The 22,502-nt window shown below is 51.0% G+C and overlaps 1 protein-coding gene across 1 annotated transcript; it reads right to left on the reverse strand.

Annotated features, from left to right (window-relative positions):
• Nucleotides 1-1,361: 1,361 nt before the first annotated feature.
• Nucleotides 1,362-5,446, reverse strand: LOC111145718 (natriuretic peptide C). Its single transcript, XM_022500873.1, has 3 exons — nt 5,357-5,446; nt 4,588-4,898; nt 1,362-1,393 (listed from the first exon to the last, which is right to left on the reverse strand). The coding sequence occupies exons 1-2, from the start codon at nt 5,444-5,446 to the stop codon at nt 4,608-4,610; spliced, it is 381 nt and encodes a 126-aa protein (XP_022356581.1). The 3' UTR covers nt 1,362-1,393; nt 4,588-4,607.
• Between the last annotated feature and the right edge of the window lie 17,056 nt (nt 5,447-22,502).

The raw sequence follows: 22,502 nt of genomic DNA on the forward strand, positions 1-22,502 counted from the left end.
GACACACCACAACCACTGGCAAAGCAAGCAGACTGTGCAGACACAGAAGCTCATGCCTCCTCGCTGAGGACTTCGGCCTCTGTCCCTGTTGACCATGACATTCACTCTAAGATCAAATGACCCACCGTTTGCGTTTGTGCGCGAACGTTCACACGGTAACCTGGCCAATTCTGCAACCCACACGGAAACCTGAATCTCCCCAAACAGGAGGGAAGTTTCCAGTTCTTTCCCTCCTCTCCTAACAGCGAGAAGATGGAGTAGAATTAGAGGAACTTCAGTCAGCTAAATTCCATCTTAGTTTAATTCACAGCTTCTGCCTTCTCAGCTATGAAGGGCTCTGAGCAGAGCCTGCCGACCTGGCCAAACTGGTCAGACTCATCAGAGACAAAATGTATGTGGCGAGTCCTATCCCTCCCACCCTGGGGGGCTCAGATTCAGTCAATCAGGGCCTGGTAGGGGCAGGAGTCTTTACTTTTAACAAAATCCCCAGGATCTTTTTTTTTTTTTTTTTTTTTAAGATTTTAGTTATTTATTTGAGAGAGAGGGAGGAGAGAGAGAGAGAGAGAGAGCATGAGTGGGTAGGGGAAGAGGGAGAGGGAGAAGAAGCAGGCTCCCCACTGAGCAGGGAACCCGACATGGGGCTTGATCCCAGGACCCTGGGATCATGACCTGAGCTGAAGGCAGACATTTAATCTACCGAGGAGCCACGAAGGCTCCCCAAGATTCCCAGGGCATTCTGATACAAACAAATCCAGAATCGGGAAGCTGGTTGAACCCACAGTGGGAGGGAAGAAAGGCAAAAGCCTTCTCTTCACATTTCCTCTCTTCCTCACTCTAATATCTTAAAAAACAAATGTGGTAAGTAAATAAAGACAGTTTTCAAGATGTTCATGGAATGACTTTTTTTTTTTTTACATTTTTCCACTAGTTAAGACAAAAACATTACAATGATTGACTTCTTTCATTTAGTTACATAAATAAAATTTTTATAAATATCTCTTTATAAACAATATAAATAGCTTTACAACATAAATACATTTATGCATGACATGAATTTACAAACAGCAACGTTTTACAGCTGGTTTTGTCAGTCTCTTCAAAACTGCCCCTTGTCATCACGATCGTGCAGGTGTGTGTGTTGCATGTATATAATATATATATATATAATATATAACTTTTTATTTTTCATTTTCAAAAAACAGACAAATAATAAAATCATACCCCCCTTCCCAAATAATAATAAAACAGCTGGTGTTGTGTATTCCCAGTACCAGGAAAAAAAAAAAAAGAAAAGAAAGAAAGAAAGAAATGTAAAAGCCACATTATGTTGGAGGGGTTTCCAGATGGCTGATGACCAAGAATGACCTCAGCAAAACGGAGCAAGTTCCCGATCCTGAAACACAGAGGGGACATGGGACACTTAGCTGAGAAAGCCCAGCCTGCAGGACAGTCCCTTTTCCACGGCAGTGGGAAGCAGCATCCCACCTGGGCTGACCTGGGGGGAGGGTGGGAAGGGGCCCCCCTCTGGCCCTCCCCTCACCTCCTGCTGTGTCTTTGGCGCTTCCTGCCCCAGCACAGGTGGACTGAGGATGTCTGCCAGCCCTCCTCCCCCTCAGTGTCCCTGCAGGCCTGGCCCATGGCACTGGGTGAGGCACAGGAAGGGGAGGAGAGTGACAATGCTCTCGTCCCTTTTTTTTTTGCTCTGACACAAACCCTCCTCGGGGTGCTTTCTGTGTCTGTGTGACAGCAGAGGAAAGGGGAAGACAAACATCTGAGGAGCTGGGAGTTCTGGGCTCGAATCCCAACTCTGACATGAACTTCCTGGATGGCCCAGGATAGCTTTGAGTATCGCTTTCCTCACCCATAAAATGGGATAATAGCCACCTCCCAGGGCTGGCTTTAAGATTCAACAGGGGGCCACACTTTGGGCATTGGCCGAGTGTCTGGGTCACAGCTGCCCCTCATTAAATAGCACTTCCTTCTCCAGCTTTCTGCGCCTCACAAAGGGTCCCCTTCGGATGCAGAGGAAACGGAGTCTCACACCAGCCCTGGGACAAAGAATGGTCATACTGGGTTCGCTGGGTTGAGAGTTGAGTCCTTTGATGAGGGCTCTACCAGATCTCTGCTAATGGGCGTGTGGGTGCTGTGTGGCCCAAGGAAGGAGTCCCCCTGAGACGGTGCCCTCCCAGAGGGCAGCACACACAGAGGGACCCTGGGCCTTGGTGAACTGTCCCTCACCTCCCATCTCTGGGTGTCCCATGTGTTTAAACAGATGATAGATATCTGTGATGTCCCTGGGGCTCCTGGGCAAGGTGTTCATTCAGGCATTGGCCACACTCCGTCTCTGTCATTAGAATTTTATAATCAAGACTATAACCATCAGCGACAGTCATTATGGTGGCTGCTTAGAGTCAAAGTCAACTCCTGAGTGAAGAAGTGGCCACAGCCTGGGACGAGTTTTCATTGATGTGAAAAATCTAAGCTGTCTCTTTCTTTGAAGCTGAGACAGTGAGCTGCCCTGGTCACCTCCGCTAGGAGGCTGCCGGTGGCAGGAAGGATGCTGTCTTTTCGTGACAGCTGTGGCGTGAGGCTGGGGCTGGGAAGGTTAAGGTGTGGAAGGTGGCTGTTCAGCTAAAGGACAGAACTTTTGGGGGTGTTGACAAATCTCCCTGGTCAAAGGGGCTGAGACGTCCTAGCAAACTGCCTCCTCCCCAGCTCCTCCCCACCCGCTGGACCATCACTTGGCACCCCAAGATGGCGACGCCCAAGGCCAAGGACCCTACGGGAATGTGCCTGCCAGACATTTTCCAGGCCCCCTTCCTCATCTTGTCTCCCGCTAACCCGTTGAGTAACATTTGTTTAGATTCTAAAGCTTGAGGTTGGTGCTTAGATCGCAGCGTGAACTGAAATTATGAGGTCTGTGGCTCCATCGCTTCATTGTTTAGACAGGACAGAGGAGAGCAAAGCCATGACAATGGACGCCACTACAGGCCAGAATCACCTCTTCCTGGGCAGAGGTGAGTCAAGATCTCAGACAAATGAAGCCCCTGCAGAAATGGGGGGGAGGGGCACACAGTCAAGTCTGGCTGTATGGATGGGAAACCCTGCTAAAGCCCAAAGCGGGTGGGAGAGGGGTGCCCCTAAGCTGGGGGGAGGGGCATGTTTCTCTGGTCATTGACAAACATTTTTCGGAGCCTCTTTGGGGGTGCCGTGTGTTCCAGATCACCTTAGGCTAGCACTTGGCCCTGAAGTTGCTCATGAGTTCATCTGGGGGAGCTAAGTAGGTTTCCAAGCAACTACGGCTCACGTGGAAAAGGGTTCTGTGCTGTCAAAAAGGCTGGAGAGGGGTGCTCTCTTTGCCCTCTGGGGGAAGACAGTGTGGATGCTGACAAGGCCTTTTGGATAAGAGAGCCGCCTCCCCATGGTCTCAGAGGGGGACAGACAGCTGTGCAATCCAGATTGGCTGCAGCCAGGCCGCTGGAAAAGGCTGGAGACCAAAAAGAGTCAGATCCTAAATCACCTGAATGTCAGCTTCAAAGGTGGGCTCTGTTTCTGGGTAAGAACTGGCCAGCAGGATGGGACAGGAGGGGGGAGGCGGGGAGGACCTTTGCAACACTGCCAGGAGGCAGCACCCGGCAGGGGCTGAAGGGAGCACAGGGGTTTCCAGCCCTGGTAGAGAGTGAGGAGGCCACAACAGAAACTGGGGTCCCGAGCATGGTGGAGGCAGGGAGACAGTAAGGAGCTCAGTTTGGGACATGTTTAGGTTCAGGTTGGGGGGAAAAAAAAAAGATTTATTTTAGTCTTTTTCCCTGCCCTGAAATAATGCCACAAACACTGATTTTCCATCCGGAAATCTCTCAGGCAGCAAGCAGCATCAGCACCCTGGACAGACCGGTCTGCTCACAGCCAGGGCTTAGAGGTGGAAGAAGAATCAGAAAGCTCTGGAGCAGAAGGGGATCCTGGTGATGCGGACAGAGGGCTATTCTCTCTATTGTGAAGGGGCAAGTATTTCTCCAGATATGCCCAAGTTCAACTGGGGAAGCAGTCCTGACCTGCAGGATGCCTGATGCCTGATGCCTGGGCACCAGGATACCAGAGGCTGGTAGATAAACTTACCCTCTGCTTGTGTGTATGCCCTCCCTTTTCTGCTCCCACAAACCCACCATCTCCCCTCAATACCCTCAAATGGCCAATGGAGACCAGTTTTGCTGGTTGGCTTATGGTCTGGAGGTGGACAGGACCCCACCAAGTTGTCTCTGCTTCTCTAAAGGAACTAAGGTGGGTTCATCCGTGTTGAGCCATTTCTGACCTTGCCAAAGTTCCCTGACCGCTTTATCCCTCGCTTTCTTCATCTGTAAAATGGGACGGTAAATGGGGTTGGGGGCAAATGCCTCGCACACACACTCGTTCTCGTGCCGGGATCGCCTGGCTCTCCTCCAAAGGTCGGCTGGGAGGCAGAACGATCCCAGCGCCAGGGCATCGGAGAGGAACTGGCCTGCGGGCGGGGGTTCAGGCTTGGTTCTGCGGGACGCCGCGGGGGAGCTAGGTGTGCACAAGCTCCGGGAGGCCAGGGTTGGTGGTACTCACCGCCGCCAGGGGTCGCCGCACTAACATCCCAAGCCGCTCATGGAGCCGATCCGGTCCAGCTTGAGGCCGAAGCAGCCCTTGGACAAGCCCTTCTTGTTGCCTCCTTTGTATTTGCGCGCGTTGGGGTGCTCATGCAGAAGGCGGGCCCACGCCGCCCGCGACTTGGTGTCCACGCGCAGGTCGCGGAGCAGTCGCGACCGGTCGCCTTTGAGGTTGGCGCCGCCGCCCCCGGGAGATTTGTCGCCCTTCTTCTGACTGCCGCCCGCAGCCTGGGGCTCGGCCAGCTCCTCCCCCGGCGGAGTTCGCGGGACCTGTCCGAGGGAAAGGGCGGGCAGGTGAAGGGACGCCCGGCGGCAGCGCGAGGTACTTTGCGGGACCCCTGATGCTCCAGCCCGACGCGCCCGCCAGCGCGATTTGTCCCTTCGGAGCCCTGAGCGCGCCCCCACAGCTTCCGGACAGCTCGGCGCGGCATCCACCTGCCACGCAGCCGCCGTTGTACGCTCCTTCGGGGAGCCCCTTGCCCTCCCCTCTTTGGCTCCTGCCGGGCTGGTCACACTGGGGCAGGAGCTGCGCATCTGTCGACATTCCCGAGGCTGGGGACGTAGACCCCCCAAGTTGGTTTGGAGGGCTCCCCGGCTCTCACCCGTGCACAGCTCGGAGAAGAGGGCCATCTTCCCGCCCTCTGCTCCGTCTTGCGCGCCGCGTCCTCCTAGGCCCCCGGCCCTCCCATGGCCCCTCACAGTCCCGATGTCCATGCAACAGCACCCACCTTCGGCGGCGCCCCGGGCTTGGCTTCGGAGGGCCGGAGCGAGAGTAGCGTGAGCAGCAGGGCGCAGGCCAGCAGCTGGGAGAGGTGCATGGTGCTGGTGGGGTCGAGGGGCGCAGACCGGCGGCAGCGAGGGCGCACGGGGGCCGGCGGGCAGACAGGCAGGCGAGCGCGGAGCAGGCTAGCCGGGCTGCGGTGTGGGCGCGAGTCCCAGTGTTGCGCGGCGCCGGCTGGGTGCGCTCTGAGCCCGCGGCTCCGCTCGAGCCTTTATAATCCAACCTGCCGCTGATGTCATCCTCCCGCCCACCCCGCCGCCCGGGCCAATGGCACGCGCGCCGAGGGCCCAGAGGGGGCCGCGGGGGCTCCCCCACTGCCCCCACCTACATTCCACCCCCGAGGGATCCCGCGGCTCCGCCAGCTCTCTCCCGCCGCACTCGCGGCTGCAAGGCGGCGCGCACAGGGAACTCCATTTGCAGCGAGCGCATGCCAGGCATGCCAAGCGTTGGTGCTCCCGGTGCCCTGGACACACGCTTGGACCTCAACACATGCCCTCTCCCTAGAAGAGATCAGTTTCCCTTTTTGCAGGTGCAAAGACAGGCTCAGAGGAACTAAGTCACTTGCCCAAAGCCACACAGCCGGAAAGTTGGCCCAGCAGGAAATCCACGCAGATCTGTCTTGTTGCCAAACTCTTCCCTGGGTACCAAACAGGCACAGGCCTGGTACTGTGGCTCCACCTTTCACCTACTCAGAAGTTCAGATCGCACCCACGTCTTTAAGTTAGGAAGGCAGAGGATGGGGCCGAGGTCTGGGCGGGAGGCGCAGGAAGAGCGAGGTTTGCCCGGGGGCCGCAGGGGGGAGCGCAAGTCCTACAAGGGAGAGTGCAAGCTTTTCGCCTGCGGGTGTGTTGGAGAGTGACTCGCGAACGAGAAGGGCTAAGAGGTAGGCCCAAGATACTGGTGCTGGGGCGTGGGTGCGGTAGCATTCTGTCCTGTTCCTGGGGCTGTAAGTTCGCGTTCAGCCTGGGTCCGCCACCCAGAACCGCCCAAAGTCTGACCCGGCAGATGGCTTCCGTGTGCACTCACGGGTGCGCGTCGGGGCCTGTCTGCACCTATGCGAGGAACCGCAGCGCGAGCAGGTTCGCTGCCGTGTCCTATGCACCTGCACGAGCTGGGGAGGGAGCTTCACCCAGCCTGGAGCCCAGTATGGCTTCCGAGAACTGTGAAAGGCGGTTGCCTTCATTTTTTTTCAGGCTTAGATAGGTCTGTGTCAAAGCTGTCAGGACAAAGTCACCTATACCAGCTGCTCACAACTCCCTCTCCTGGGGCAGGGTGTCTTGGTGCCTTGGGCTCAGAGAAGTCCCTTGAGGATGGGCCGTGGAGGCAGAGAGCCCGGAGCCTCAAGAATTGAGTGGGGTGCAGAAATATATGATTCCATTGCCCCCCCAGCAGGACTCCGCTGGAGAGCACACAACAGGGGCGTGGAGGTGGTCCCGAAGCTTGAAGACCAGAGCCAGAGGCAGGTGCCTGGATGAGCTGTTTCAGGGAGAGGAAGCTGTGCCCCAGGCGAAGGGCAATGGCCTTCAAGAAGGGCAGGGGGAATCAGGTGCCACGTGGGTACTTCCCACAGCCGGGCCTGGGCCTAGATGCAGGAAGCATTGGCACAACTGTCCCTTCGGGCTCTCTCCTTCCCATCTGGCACTGCAGACCCATGGAGCCCAAGGTCCCTTTGGGTTGGAAATAACCTGCACCCAAGGTCCGAGTTTGGGGTAGTGGAATTTCTGAGCCTGGAAGAGGATTCAGACATTGACAGGACATCCTTTGGGAGTTCTGTTGAGTTGATTCCCACTTCCATGCAACCCCCCCCCCATTGCTGCTCCATGATAACACCATAGAGTGGCACCACTCTTTCATTTGAGGAGTAAGGAAGAGGAGCAAGAAGGGGAAAAGAGGGAGGGATTTCTGGGTGGGTGATGGAGGTCTTCTCTCCTCTACGCCTACTGATCAGAGGAGAATGTTACCAATCTGGAACTTCTCTGGATTTGCTTTATTTACACATTTTTAAAGAGCTGTGCAGAATTGACTAGGACCAGGCATGGGGCTCGTTTCCAGGGGACAACAGCTACCTCTGAAACCTCTTATTAAGGACAGGTTGGAAGCTTCTGGTGCGCAATGGTTACCTCCTTCTGTCTCAATATCTGTAGGCTGGTTCTTCCTGTCTTTTGTATGTCTTGGACGTACTTGGTGACAGCTGGCTAACTAAGTCTCCCCTTTCTTTGAGCTTTGAGACTAAACTAAATAAACCAACCTCACCCAGCCCCGCCCCATGTGGGCAGACTCTCAGACTCTACTTCCCCTCTTAGGAAGTAGAATCTTCTGGTGAGCCCCCAGCGCTGACCACTGGGCTATGGTCATTTGCTGCAGACCAGATCCTGGGACGGTCACCTTGTGGAGTGAGGCTTCCCTGGGGTGGGCCAGGGAGCCGCTCCTGCTTAGCTGGGGCCTGGAAGGTGGGGTGGATAGCAGTTCCAGGACTAGGCTAGAGGAACCTTCAGGAAAGGAGGTAGTCAGAGTGTCATTCCCTTGGGTTTCTCCCACAGTGAAATGCAGAGGAAGCTCCCTCCCTCCTGGGTCAAGAATGGGGACTCAGGTTCCTCCTTTCTGCTTTTCCCTCCTAACGTCCACTTTTTCTGCTCTGGCCCCAGGGGCCAGGCCTGGGAAAGCTGGACCCACTGAGTAGCGGAACAGGAGCTGTTGGCGGCCCTTTATTGAATGCTCAGTGTGAAAACCCCTCCTGACGGCGAAAGAGAAAAGGCCACTCAGAGGTCTGGCAGTTCTGTAGGGAATCCTGTCGCGTATCACTTATCCACCCATTGATTCCCCCGGGTATCCACTGAGCACTGGGGCAGCCTGTGGGGTCCCATCCCTGCAGAGAAGGACCCCTGGAAACAGTCACTAGCTTTATAGGCAGAAAAGGACATGGTGGGGAGGGAGGGCAGCCCCCCCCCCCCCCCAATTTGGGCTAGCAGGGAGGGCTTCCTGGAGAGGAAAAGTCTGCGCTGAGCAAAGAAGGGACCTGGCAGGCAGGAGGAGAAGGCCTTGGCTCCCTGTGGGCTAACTGTGGAGCACACCCAGGCTTAGTGGGGTGCAGTACAGGAAAAACAAACAAGGAGCAGCCTCCCCAAAGGGTGAGTCCTTGAAACGGAAGGAAGCAGGAGGGGAGCCCCTAGGTGTTGCAGAGCCCTGCGTGCTTAACCTCTGGGACCCTGGCAAGTCAGCAGAGGTAGGTTCTGGAGGCATTTGTGATAAAGAGGGGGAAGGGCTTGTCTGGCAAGGGTGAGAGCCTATTGTGCTCTGGAGGGTGGGGAGGAAAAGCAAGTTTGGGGGCGGAGGCAGGCATGAAAGATGAGGTGGAGGGAGAGTGGTCAGTCAGGGGGAGGGACAGAGAGATAACAGGGACTGGGGAAAGTCAGAGCCAGGCTGAAGTGTGCCATCTGAGAGTCACACGGCTGGGACCCTCTTCTCCCTTCTGGACCTCTGAAAGGTGGGGACATGGAGAGAAAAGACTCCCATTTCCCTTTTTCTCCTCCATGAAGGCGAGGGCACTTCCTTGGGACAGCCGGTGTCTGCTTGGCTACCAAGACCCTATGGAACATGAAGAGGGCCTTGATCAGTATTCCCCGGGTGAGAAAGGTGTGCAGAATGGCTTCTCTGAGGCTGGGGATGGGGTAGTTAAGACAAGATTGCCCAGCTCTCCACCCAAGAGGTGGGAACCGGCTCTCTGTAGAACAGCGCCCCCTCCCGGCATTGGGGTAAAGCGGGAGGCTTCTCAGGCTTACAAAGGAAGGGAGGAATCCTCAGCCCCCATCTGTTTTCTCTGCGATTATTTCATCCCAGGGGCCTCCTTCCAGCTGCATAACTTCCCAGAGAGGACACTGAACAGGCGGTGAGCAGATCTTACCGAGGCCGGGCAGGGAAACTTCAGCGGGACCCTGGCCAGGTCCCATCACTGCTCTGGGCCTTCAGTTTCACCACCTGTAATTGTGAAGAATCTGTACTTGCCTCCTGGATGGGGTGGTGGGGCGGGGGTAGGGAGGGCAGAGTGAATCAGGAGGCTTGACAAGAGGCTTCCAACCCCTAGACAAAGGCGGGATGAGCAGCTGGGGCAGCAGAGGAATCTGAATGTCATGGCACAAACACTCCCCCCAGGGAAGTGGGGAGACCCTGGGCCTCTGAGACCCCCCAGGACCACTTGGTGGTGGAGACCCACAGTGGAAATAGAGACCAAAGCTTGGCCGGGTCTACTTGGGCTTGGTGCCTCCTCTAGGAGTCCTCCACCTACAGGGCCTGGCCTTAAGACAGGAGCTGGAGGCCAAGGAAGCATTATCCATCCGTCCTTGGCCAGAAATTCCAGGAAAGCTTAACCTAATGGTGCCATGAGGTCTTTGTCTGACCCTAGGACACCCCCACCTGATGAGCCAGCTGCCCTCCTTCTTCTTTCCCAGGGGCTCTGCCAGCACCTGCTCCAGATGGCCTCCAACCCTGCTGTCCTACGCAAGCCCATGACGTCAGAGTTTATCCCTCCCCCCCCTTTTTTTTTTCTTTTCAAAAGTAAAAGACAGGGTTGATGGAGAGCCTCAATAGATAGGCTCAGTTCCCTGGGGGGAACAACTGCTCCCCGTGTGGCTTTGAACAGGCAGGCAAGGGAACATAGGCTAAAGCCTAATTCCTGAGAAAGTGAGAAGGGAGTTTATGGCAAGGGCCCTTCTGAGTCAAAGATGGTTTGGTATCCTAGGTTTTAAATTGGTACCCATTGTCTCGGAGAAGCCAGCCCCCCACGGAATGCTCTTAGTCACACCCAATGGCAATCGTCCCGGGTTGGGGTCCTGACACAGTGTTATCATAAATGTTGGTGGCCAGGAGCATCGTGGAAAGCCTCATCAGACCCACTCTGCCGCCTGACTTGTCCTGGATAAGCTGTTTCCAAGCCTTCTCGGATTGTCCAATACCCTTTGATAGATCCCTCTTCTACTTTACTCAGCCAATCTGTTTCTGTTGCTTTCAGGTAAGCTCCCTGAATGATCCCCAGGGCAACCCATGCCCTCGGTGCCCACTGCTCGACCTCAACACTTCATTTCTGGAATAACCATCTGCCAGAGCCCCGTAACTCCCCCAGTCAGCCCCCCATGGGAGGGTGAGGTCACCTGGGGGCCTTGCTCACGCACCTTCAGAGATAGATAGAAGGACAAAGGGGACAACGTGTAAAGAAGCACAATTAGGAGGGACTAGAGTAGTTCCTCTATGGAAATAGTGGAGCGGGTCATCAGGACAATGTTTAATGACTGGGTCCAGGCTGACTGTGCAGGGCATGTTGTCTTAGAAAATCATGCTGTGAAGTGTTTTGTGGGATGATTAAAACTATCACCTTGATTCTATAGAATCAGACAGTTCCTGATCCTAGTTTACAGCCTGGTGGGGGAGTGTTCCCTTCAGTAAAATGAATGTGACATATGCTCATATGTATTACTAAATGAAGCAAATATTTCTAACTTCAGCACCTTCTTACCCCATTGAATCCAAATGTGTTTCTCAGGCAGAATAGGTTTCACGGAGCTAAGAGAAACACAGCGTGGTGAGTGATGTGTTATGAGCAAATCTGGAAAGTGGGCGGTAAGTGGGCCAGGAGTGGAGGGTGGAAGGGCTCAGAGGCAGGGTGCCTGGTTTCAGAGAAGAGTGCCCAGATCGAGCAGCCCAGGCAGTGGGGTCCTACCCCTTCCTTCCCCCATTGGAGAGAACTTGAACTCAGAGGGATGGAGCACCATGCTCTGGATATCCTGGCCACATAGCTCCAGGTGCTAGACCCTGCGTGGGTCTTGGCCATGCCACCTTCTGCTTGCCCCCTTAAGTTCCCGTCTCTCAAGGACTGGCTCAGCAGCACAGTGGTCAGACTAGGGTGGCATGGCTGAGACGGCTCCCTGAGAACCTTTTGGAGGTGAGCCTCATGGAGAAGGTTATGTGACCATCAGGACTGGTTTCTTTTTTTTTTTTTTTTTCTTTTTTTTTTTTTTTAAAGATTTTTTTTTTTTATTTGACAGAGAGAAATCACAAGTAGGCAGAGAAGCAGGCAGAGAGAGAGGAGGAAGCAGGCTCCCTGCTGAGCAGAAAGCCCGATGCGGGGCTCGAACCCAGGACCTGGGATCATGACCTGAGCCGAAGGCAGCGGCTTAACCCACTGAGCCACCCAGGCGCCCCAGGACTGGTTTCTGAGGCCTGCGGAGGCAGGAGAGCCTCCAAGGCAGGCTTGTTTCTGGCAGAAGAGCCTGGCAGGCTCGGAAACGATGTGGGATGGCCTGGGAATCTTCTGGTGTGATGACCCTGCTGAGTGCCGGGGCTCTCCCTGGGCCTGTTGGTCCCCATAGACTTCTTCTCTGGATCAACACAGTCAACAGGGGCCCACCCAGCCGCAGAGTCCCACACCCTTCATGCCACCATGAGCCTGTCGCTGTCACAGTCTTAATGCTACCCTCTGTCCGCTTCTTGAGGAACTCCTATGTCCACCTCAGTAGTTCCAGTTTCTTGCATACTGCCTGCCCCACAGTAGGTGCTTAATAAATGCACAGGGATCTAAGGCCAGCAGCACTGGGCTAGGCCTTGCGGGGGAGGGGGGCAGACAGCAGTCAGCCCGCTGGCTCTGTGACCTGCCCGTCGCCATGCACGGGCTCAACAGGCGGCTCAGGCCTCCAGAGTGAGCGGGCGGGCGGGCCTCCAGTGAGTCATGGGGCTCGGGCTTGGGAGCGAGCGCCCCTGCTTCCCGCGAGAACATCTGCTGAGACGAACAGCTGTCTCCACCCTGTGCCGAGCGGGCTCCCGTGGGAATGTGGTGTGCTGTTTGGCAGAGAAACGGACACAGCTCTTCTCCCCTTCGTGGCCGTTTTCTAGATGGGGAGGGGGGTGGTGCTCACAGTTCTGGGGCCTTTGTCACATCTGTCAGCGGCCGTTTCTTTGGAACCACACTGTCCCCTCTTCCCATTCGTTTCTTCTTCAATTTCTGGGAGGTCTGGAAAGGAGTGGGCCAGATGGGTTGGGAACGTTGTGGTCATGGGTCTGGGAGATGGAGAGTTCTATAGTGTCAGGATACCAGGCCTCTCGGGTGGCCAGCGTGTGTCAGGTGGTCTGAGGCAGGAGCTGCTGGCTGGGATGGGGTTTGAATAGTGCCAGGGGTGACACAAGGAGAGGGGTGTTCATCCCCTTCTCAGCTGTCCCCAAGAGAAAGGCCACAGGGACTCCCCTTGGATTCCCAGCAGCAGGAGGCCGGGCACCCAGGGGTCCCTCGTGGACAAGACTGAATGTGTGAACCACCTCTCCTGCAGCTGAGAAACCTTCCCTCACACCCCCTGGGCAGACAGAGCATCCATTTTTACCTCCAGGTGGGGATCATCACGACTGACGGACTCCCCTCCCCCAGCATTTCCTCAGGCTGCCACACACCTGGGAGGCAGCAAGGGGCTCAGGGTCACTGCTGAGTCTGGAACCCAGACAGAAACAAGACAGTAACTCAGACATGGGCGGGGCCTAGAGTCCAGGGGGTCTGCCTGGTCCCTGTGCCTGAGTAGTTCCCAGAGCAAGGCGAGGCTGGGACACGGGCCGGGACTGGGGTGGCAGAGCCCCGTCCAGCCCCCAGACTTCTGCTGAGCTCACACAATTCCTTGTTGTGTGTGGAACCGCAGAGTGGGAGTCAGGGCAGCTCAATGTCTCTTGGAGGACGCTGGGAAAGGAGCTGCCCCTGGCAGTTATCTGACCCCAGGAGGACTTGCCCAGGACTATGAGCTCATGGGCACAAGCACAGAGCTGGGTGGTGACAGGAAAGGAATGGCAAATGTTCGCTGGAGACCTGGAGGCGTGGGGCTTTCACATGAGCTCATGCGATAAGACGCTCCCTGGGCTTTGCCAGGCCAGGACCCTGTGGGCAGCTGTGCCCCACAGGATGAGCCCCTGCTGGGCCCCCCCCCCCCCCCCCGCCAGCCTCTGCCCTCTGCACACATGCTCTCACTTGCTTGGAAACCTCGGACTGGGGCTCGGAAACTAGCCTCAAGATGGCCTGGGCTGTGTCGAGCTTAATTTGGGTGGAGTGACAAATGTTCTTTTTTTTAATCAACTTTGTGCATGAGGGTGTAGAGAATAATTACCCAGTGTTACAGAGCAAGAACAACAGAAATGTCAACTGCATCAAAATGTTTAAATGCCTTCACCAGCATAACATGATCTGCCTGTTACTTTCCGAAGTTTTCAGATTGTCCAAAATGTGTGCCTAGGTGAAATATAAGTGTACCTAATAACTTGTGATTGACTTTTTTATGCAATGTGATTTTTTAAAAAAAGATTTTATTTATTGGGGCGCCGGGGTGGCTCAGTGGGTTAAAGCCTCTGCCTTTGGCTCGGGTCATGATCTCAGGGTCCTGGGATTGAGTCCCGCATCGGGCTCTCTGCTCAGCAGGGAGTCTGCTTCCCCCTCTCTCTGCCTGCCTCTCTGACCACTTGTGATCTCTCTCTTTGTGTCAAATAAATAAATAAAATCTTCACTTGATCTTAGCCAAAAGGCCGAGAAGCGATAATAAATAAATAAAATCTTAAAAAAAAAGATTTTATTTATTATTTATTTGACAGACAGAGATCACACGTAGGCAGAGAGAGAGGAAGGGAAGCAGGCTCCCCGCCGAGCAGAGAGCCCGATGCAGGGTTCGATCCCATGACCCTGGGATCATGACCCGAGCCAAAGGCAGAGGCTTTAACCCACTGAGCCACCCAGGCGCCCCTGCAATATGATTTTGTATAATTTTTTCCATCGATCTGCATGGTCTGCAATATAATCATCTACAGTTAGGATTTGGGCTGCTTAAGTACTGTGTGTATATATATACAAATTATACAGGTAAAAACATCTCCGTGCAAGTAGAATTTTTCCCCTCCCTCCCTCCCTCCCCTCCCTCCCTCCCTCCCTTCCTCCATCCCTTCCTCCATTCGTTCCTTCCTTCCTTCTTCCTTCCTTCTACCTCTACCCTCTCTTCTCTCTCTCCCTGACTCTCTTCTCCTTCTTTCCTTCCTTCCTTCCTTCCTTCTTTCCTTCCATCAGAGGAATTGTCATGTGGAGGATCTGATGATGAGAGCTCTCTGTGTCAGGCGACTCTGTGCCAGCCCTGGGTCAGCGGTACATTCTGGTGACTTCTCTTCTCAGTCCTCTGCGAATCCTACAGCTTGTTTGCATTTGCCCAAGAGCCTCCAAGTGGCTTTAAGTTGTCTTCCTCTAATTTCTAAGGGCTTTCAATAAGACTTTTATCAGCTTATTAAATATCTTGATATTATTATTTTTCTTAGACACTATGAAGTGTTCTCCACTCCGTTGCTTTTCTTTACATTTATATTCAGACGTTTACAAATTTAAAAAATGTATTCTAGTCTCATTGCCTCCCATACTTCTCTTTAATTACATGCTTGGACAGTTCCTTCACTTGGAGCTTTCTCCCCAGGGCCATCTGTCCCAGAGATCCCCCACTGTATCCCTAGCACCCAGCCTGGAAAAATCTACTGCAGGGGCTCAAAGTACATACCATGAAGTGGCTTCGGTGCTTGTGAATTGGGTCTTTTTTACCTACATCAGGCTGGAAAACAGATAGGAAACTGAGCTTAGAGAGTAAGTATTTGAGTAAGCACCTTGGATAGGAGTGAAACCCAGAGTTCTGTCTGCTCTGAAACCCACACTCGGTCTTGACACCCATATGTCAGTAGGTTGAGTGAGCTTATGTTTTCTATTCTTCTGTTGTGGGTTTTTTTTTTAATGGCTCTATGTGTGCATGCATGTGAAGATTTAACTTTAACCTGTCTGGAATGTTCTGTGGTAAATGTTATGAGTAAGGATTCATTATTCACCTGACCTTATTATCCATTTCCCGTATGAATGTAGAGAGAATTACTTCTATCATTGTTTTACAGTTTTCACTTGCTTTGTTATATATTACATTAAAATATATTTGTTCTCTATAACCCATCTCTAGATTTGTTCATATCTGTTCCAACAAAGTTTTGACAACTGCTATGTATGTTCTATAGACTGGTAGGTATTCTCCTGGTCTTGCCCTAAAGTGAAAAAAAAAAAGTTCCTGAATAGTTGTTTTTCTATATAAATATTATTACTTTATAAACTTTTACAAGATTAATTTTAATGTTAATTGGTTGTATTTTACTTTGATCTGAAATTTTCTTATGGGTTTTTATTTTATTTTTTATTTCAAGTTTTTATTTAAATTCTAGTTAACATATATGGTAAAATTGGATTCAGGTGTAGAATTTCTTATGAATATATAATTTTATTGTATTGTGGTCTGAGACTAGAACTTATATTTCTGGGACTTGGATTTTACTGGGATTTTCATTGTACTTGAATGTATATGTAATTTTTTTTTTTTTAAGTAGGCTTCACCCTGTGGTTGGAGCCCAATGTGGGGCTTGAACTTGCAACCCTGAGATCAAGACCTAGCTGAGATCAAGAGCCAGACACTTAACTGAGTGAACTATCCAGGTGCCTCTGAATATATATTATTTTTGTAAATATCTCATGGGAACTTAAACACAAGGCTATTCTTTGTAAGTTACAGAGTATAGTATGTAAGCCCCCCTCGTTATTTGATCAGTGATGTTTCAGTACTCATTTGCCATTACTGTTTGCTCTGTCCCATATAGTAGCCCCTTCTCTGGGGAACTCTCCTCCACTCTAGCTCTGTGATTTTATTAAGGTATGCCAATCTCAATGACCTATTTCTCTGATCATCAATGCAGGCATGTGCATGTGGTTCAGATCTCACCAGGTCCAGGCCCCTGAATCTGTCCATGGCAGAAACCCAACTCAAGCTACCAAGGACTTTATCATTTGCAACACTGGGAAGTCTTGGGAGGGGGATGCTAGTAGCTGATCCATTCTCTCCCACTGCAGGGGATTTCTCTCCACGTGTCAGGGAATGGAAGTGAGGTGGAGATGCCCTCAGATTTCTTCCTCCAATATCTAGACAGGATCTTACAGAAGGACCAACTGGGATTGGTCCTGTTTCATTTGAGTCCCCATTCGTTGCGGCCAAGAAGATGGTTTTTCATGGGTTGGCCAGTGTTAGCTCAAGTGCTCTTGTAGGGGACCTAGAAGTGGGGTATAGAGATTGGCAGCCTCAGACAACCCCGGGGAATGAGGACAGAATGGGTCTCCAAAGGAAATCTGATAACTGTTACCAAAGGGAGAAGAGAAAGGAGTCTTGGGAACGGAAGAACAATAATTGTCTATAATAGGTGGCATCCCCCCAGCTGTATGATGGATTCAAGGATCAGCATGTGACCCAGCCAAACCCAGGGATTTTTTTTCCCCTGACCTGGAACTGACAGGAAAGAGATGTCTTTCCTGTTGTGCATAAGGTGGCCAGCCTAGAGCTGCTAATGGGCATTGTCTCTGGGTTCTGTCACTAAAGCCAGTTAAACCCAGGGAAGTACCTGTGGGGAGTCAACCTTTCCACAGAAAGCAATTTGGTACCTTCCAGCTCAGGGGCTCAGGGGGACCGACTTCCCAGGGGCCCATTCCCCTAAGCAGGCCCCGGACATTGTAATATTATTGAAAAATATGAAAGTTTTTATTTTATTCTACCTCTTTAAAAATGAAAATAGTTTTTTTTCCCTTGAGTACTACATAACCTGCTCTTCATTACCAAGTTAATGTGTCAAGATTTTTCATATTAAGAGAAGGTTGACCAGAAAAGCCTTGAAATCTTTTTTCTTGTCCATTTCCTGAATCATTCCAAAAAAATGAAGTATTACATGATCTCTTCAAAGGGCCTGGCCTTTACTCTGCTGGGGGAATTAAGGAGCTTGTCCCATGTTCTGGATGGAGAAGCCAAGGGAGATGGTATCCCTCCTCTCAAGGTCAGATCAGGGGTACAGGACCATTGCTAAGTCAAAAGGGATCCATCTGTTAAGGCTTCTGATACTTATTGACAGACCGCCCTCCAAAAAAATCTGTAGTACTTACAGTCTTCCCACCAGTGTGTCAGAAACCTCACCCCCACTGGATGTTACCGTCTTTTTCACCTTTGTTCATTTAGTAGGTGAGGAAAGATACCCCATGTGTTCTGTGGTGATGGTGCCATGTGTGTGGTTTTCTTTTTCCTCTTATTTTTCTTTTCTTCTTTTTTAATCTTCCCTTGGTTGCCAATGAGGTTGAACACCCTCTCATGAGGTCACTGGCCACTTGCAAATCTCAGTCAATTACCACGTCATATCCGTTGCATATTTTCCACTGGGATATTCTTTTACTCCTAATTGGTTCATGAGCATTATTCATGGACTGGGAAGAATATTTCTTTGCTTCTCACATGTGGAAATGTTGCTTCTCAGTTTCTGCTTTAACTTTTAAATCCATGTGGATAATAGCATATAGACATTTCCAACTTTTATACAGTCAAACCCATCATTCTAAAATTTTACTTTAAGTAGGCTCCATGCCCAGTGTAGAGCCCAACGTGTGGCTTGAACTCACAACCCTGAGATCAAGACCTGAGCTGAGATCAAGAGTCAGACGCTTAACCAACCGAGCGAACCAGGTGCCCCATAACCCATCGTATTTTTTAATGGTTTTTTGCTTTTGTATCATTTTTAGAAAGACCCGCCCCTTCACTTTCCAAGATTAAATAAACATCACCTTTTTCTTCCCCCTGTAATTTTATGGAATTTTGTATGTGTACATTTTTATAACTGGAATTTACAAAGGTGTGAGGTAGAGTCAGCTTTATTTTTTTTAACAGGAAAAAATTTAAAGCAGGTGTTACCAATCACCACAATCATTAAAGCATCTGTGGCTTGCTGTTGGGAGCCATGAGTAACCAGCTTATCCAGAAAACGATATCAAGTTATTCAAACACAACTTAATAAGAAGGAAGGGCAGAATCCAATGGCTTTATCCTACCCAATCTTATCTCTGATCACTGACTCCCTTTCTAACCGAAACAGCCTGGATCAGGAATCTGTAGGGTTAAGGCATCAACCTTAGATCTGTGTCAAGAACGGGGCTTCTCCCGGAGCACATGGGGCTCAGACCCTCAGTGATTCTGTCCCTGGAGCCCAAGGTCGTGGAGAGGGCAACAAACAGTCCTATGCACCTAATATCTCTTCACAGAATATTGAGGAGGACAGGGGAGCTCTGGGTGGACAAGTGAGAGAGCTCACAGAGGTCCAAACTTGGGTGGATTTGCTCTGCCATTCTAATGTTCCAGAAAGGCTACATTTTTCTATTTTTTTAAAAGATTTTATTTATTTATTTGAGAAAGAGAATGTAGAGAGAGAGAGAGAGCATGAGAAGGCGGTGGGTCAGAGGGAGAAGCAGACTCCCTGCTAAGCAGGGAGCCTGATGCGGGACTCAATCCCAAGACTCCAGGATCATGATCTGAGCCGAAGGCAGTTGCTTAACCAACTAAGCCACCCAGATACCCTTTTCTATTTTTCTAAGTCAGATTAAATGTGGCTCAGTCCTCAGCTGCCTTATTGAAAGGATGATCAATTTCATCATTTTGGGGCACCACTTCTCTGCTGAGGATTCCCCAAGAGTCCTGGGAGGGCAGTGGGAGTTGGGTTTGTGGCAACTCAGAGGGTTTGACTGGGAGAACTTAGACAATGCACGCCGTGATGTCACACACAGGCAGGTTATGTCTTTCCACCGCTTTGTTCGACCATAAAGCCAAGGTCGACTAATTACTGGGTCATGACTGTAAAGCAGGTTCAGGATTCCAGACTCAGTGACATTTCACTGTGCGTTTAACGTGGCTTCTCACATGTCCCACACCACAAAGCGCAACGCGAAGTTGCACAACCACCAAGATACAACAGGGGGTGGAAAGTGAAGAAACAGAACACAAAGTCAGTCTGTGAGTGTGCACTTGACATGGGGCCCCTGTCCCATCTGGGTTGGCTCTTGGCATGTGCTGTTTGTTACGTTCAAGCCATGGAGGATCTCTGTTCTGTTCAGAGGTCGATCAGGCAGAGCCTGATGTGGTCAGATGTGAAGGGTCAGCATCTTGAAAGTCTGACAGTTTGCTGCAAAAATCATCCCATTTTAAAGGAGTTTAATCAGTCTCAGGCCTTGGCAGACCTTCTCTGGTCCTGCTGGTTATCAGTTCTGGGTGCCATCAGCCTGTGCTGGTTTCTGTGGAATCTGGTCTTGGCCACACTGCCCTTGGCTGCTCGTATCACCTCTAGACACCAGCCGCCGCTGACACGAGTGACTCCATTTTGCTTCTACAGCTACGCACAAGGTAAAGGAACTAAGGGGGTGATTGAGAGCTGGGAGCATGAAAGGTGGGCCTTTCAATAGTACTTTTAACCGCTGAAAGCTGCCACTGCCAGAACCCTGGCCAAGCAGGACAGAGCATAATCAGAATGGATTGGGGGGTGAGGAGGTACATGGAGAATAACCAGGATAGATAATATGGGAGTTCTGAAAGGAGCCTGTGTTCACACTGGTGTTTCTTTTTCTTTCTTTCTTTTTCTTCCTTCCTTTTTCTTTCTTTCTTTCTTTCTTTCTTTCTTTCTTTCTTTCTTTCTTTCTTTCTTTCTTTCCTTCTTCTTCTTCTTCTAGAGAGGGAGAGTGGGAGGAGGGGGAGAGGAAGAGAGAGAATCTTAAGCAGGTTCCATCCTCAGCATGAAGCCTGCTGCGGGGGGGCTCGACCTCACACCCCTGAGATCATGACCTGAGCCTAAATAAAGAGTCGGATGCTTAACTGACTGAGCCAGCACACACTGGTGTTTCTTAAGTCTAGCCTGGGGAACTGAGCCCTCCCTGGCAGGAGCTTGCACCTATCTCATGATCGCTCAAGCCTGTGGGCACCATGGGCGGGCCGGGGACTTGGCTGTGTGTGAGTTGGAAAAGCTGCACTGCCTTGGGGTGCTGGTGCTGTCCCTGGATATCCTGGTAACATGGGGGACAGCCCCCCCCTCCCACTCAACTAAGGGACCCAGAGGTGGGGCCGGTCTCCCCATGACAGTAGAGGTGGTGGACCAGGCATGAGCACCATAGGAAATGTGGTTCTGAGGCTTTCCTGGAGTTTCGCTGGGGCCTCACCTACAGCTGCATGGCGGACCCAGGGAGCCAGGGGGCCGGAGGCGGCAACACCAGCTGGCAAGGCCCTGGGGTAGGGATGTGGGTGGGGTGCACTCTTGCAGTGGTGGAAGTCTGTGTCCCCGAGGAACTGTCTGAATTTCTGTTTCCCTAGTAGGCAGCTGGAGGGAACACACTGGGGATAAATTTGGGGACATATCCAAGCACCACAGGAAGACTTCATATATTAGGGGAGGCTACACCCCCAAATTGACCAGAAATTCCTGCTGACAAGGTAGGAAAGTCCCAGGATTGGGGTAACTTAGACATAAATGTAACTGTGATCTTACTTGTCCGCCAAGCAGGTGAAGTTTATGAATTTCTCATTCCATTGGTTTTGATATTGTGGAAAATAATTAAATGTTTCTCAGGCAAAGAACTAGGAATGGATTCATGAAATCCACAAACTTACCTCCACTGAAATGAAACAAAACCTGGGGAAGTGGTAGCCCTTTGAAAATTCACCTTAGTCTCTGAGAACTGTTAGCTAACCACAAGAGACTTCCTTCTGATATTGTCCCCATGAAAAAGAGAGCTTCTGTCCACATTTTTATTATCAGTCAATGCCTAGAAGAATTTATATTTCTGGGAAGGATAAATTCACTTGGAAGGTGGCGATATTTATTCAATAAAGAACCAACTCCTCTGAGTCTGCTGAAATTGGTTTAATACCTTCTTTCAAATCCCATATTAAAGGTGAGCAAGAGGGGTGCCTCGATGGCTCAGTTGGTTAAGCTTTGGACTCCTGGTTTGGGCTGGGGTCATCATCTTAGGGTCATAGGATAGAGCCTTGAGTCCAGCTCCACGTCCAGACCTGTGTCAAGCCCCATTTCCAGCCCCATGTCCAGCATCGTGTCCAGCCCCACGGTGAGCCCCACATGAGGCTCCCTGCTCAGTGGTGAGTCTGCTTTTCCCTCTTCCTCAGCCTGCTGCTCCGCGTGCTTGCACTCTCTCTCTGTCAAACAAATAAATAAAATCTTTAAAAAAAAATAAGTAACTTTAAATACACAGAGACAATGTTCACCTGTTGGAAACAAAAGTTTTAAAATAGCTTTTTGAGATATAATGTGTACCTTAACCAATTCACCCATTTAAAATGTAGAATTCAATGGCTTTTAGTATATTCAGAATTGTGCTACCATCATCATGATCCATTTTAAAACACTTCATCACCCTGAGCCACCCCCTACCCCAAACCATTAAACCTCATTCCCTCCATGCCCCACAAACCTAGGCAAACACAAATCTACTTTCTGGGTCTATAGATTTGCCTATTCTGGGCATTTCATATAAATGGAATTAGATAATATATGGCCTTATGTGTCTGCTTTCTTTATATAACATTTTTAAGATTCAGTCATATTGGGGCACCTGGGTGGCTCAGTGGGTTAAGCCTCTGCCTTCGGCTCAGGTCATGATCTCAGGGTCCTGGGATTGAGCCCCGCATAGGGCTCCTTGCTCAGCGAGGAGTCGGCTTGCCTCTCTCCCCAGCTTGTGCTCTCACTCTCTCTCTCTCAAATAAACAAATAAGTAAATAAATAAATAAATCTTTAAAAAGAAAGAGTCAGTCATACTGTTGCATGTATCAGTACTTTGTTTTTTTATGGCTACATGATAGCCTGCCGTATGCACCCGCCATGTTTTGTTTGCCCACTCATTGGTTGATGGACATTTGCCTTGCTTCCATTTTTTGGCATCATGTATAATGCTGCTATGGAGATATATGCACAGATTTGGGGTCAACATGTGTTTTCATTCTCTTGAGTATATACCTTGGAGTGGAATTACTGGGTCATACGGTAGCCCTGTGTTTAACGTTTTGAGGAGCTGTCACGCAGTTTTTCAAACTGGCAGCAGCATCCATTCCCACCAACACAGAATGAAGTTGCTTCCTATCATTACCAGTACGTGTTTTACCTGTCTTTCTGACCATGGCCATCCTAGTGGGCATGAAGAAAGTAAGAGGTCTTTAAAGAAT

This window comes from Enhydra lutris, unplaced genomic scaffold (assembly GCF_002288905.1).
Source record: "Enhydra lutris kenyoni isolate GAN:26980312 unplaced genomic scaffold, ASM228890v2 scaffoldscaffold1, whole genome shotgun sequence".
In the NCBI taxonomy this organism is placed as follows: Eukaryota; Metazoa; Chordata; class Mammalia; order Carnivora; family Mustelidae; genus Enhydra; species Enhydra lutris.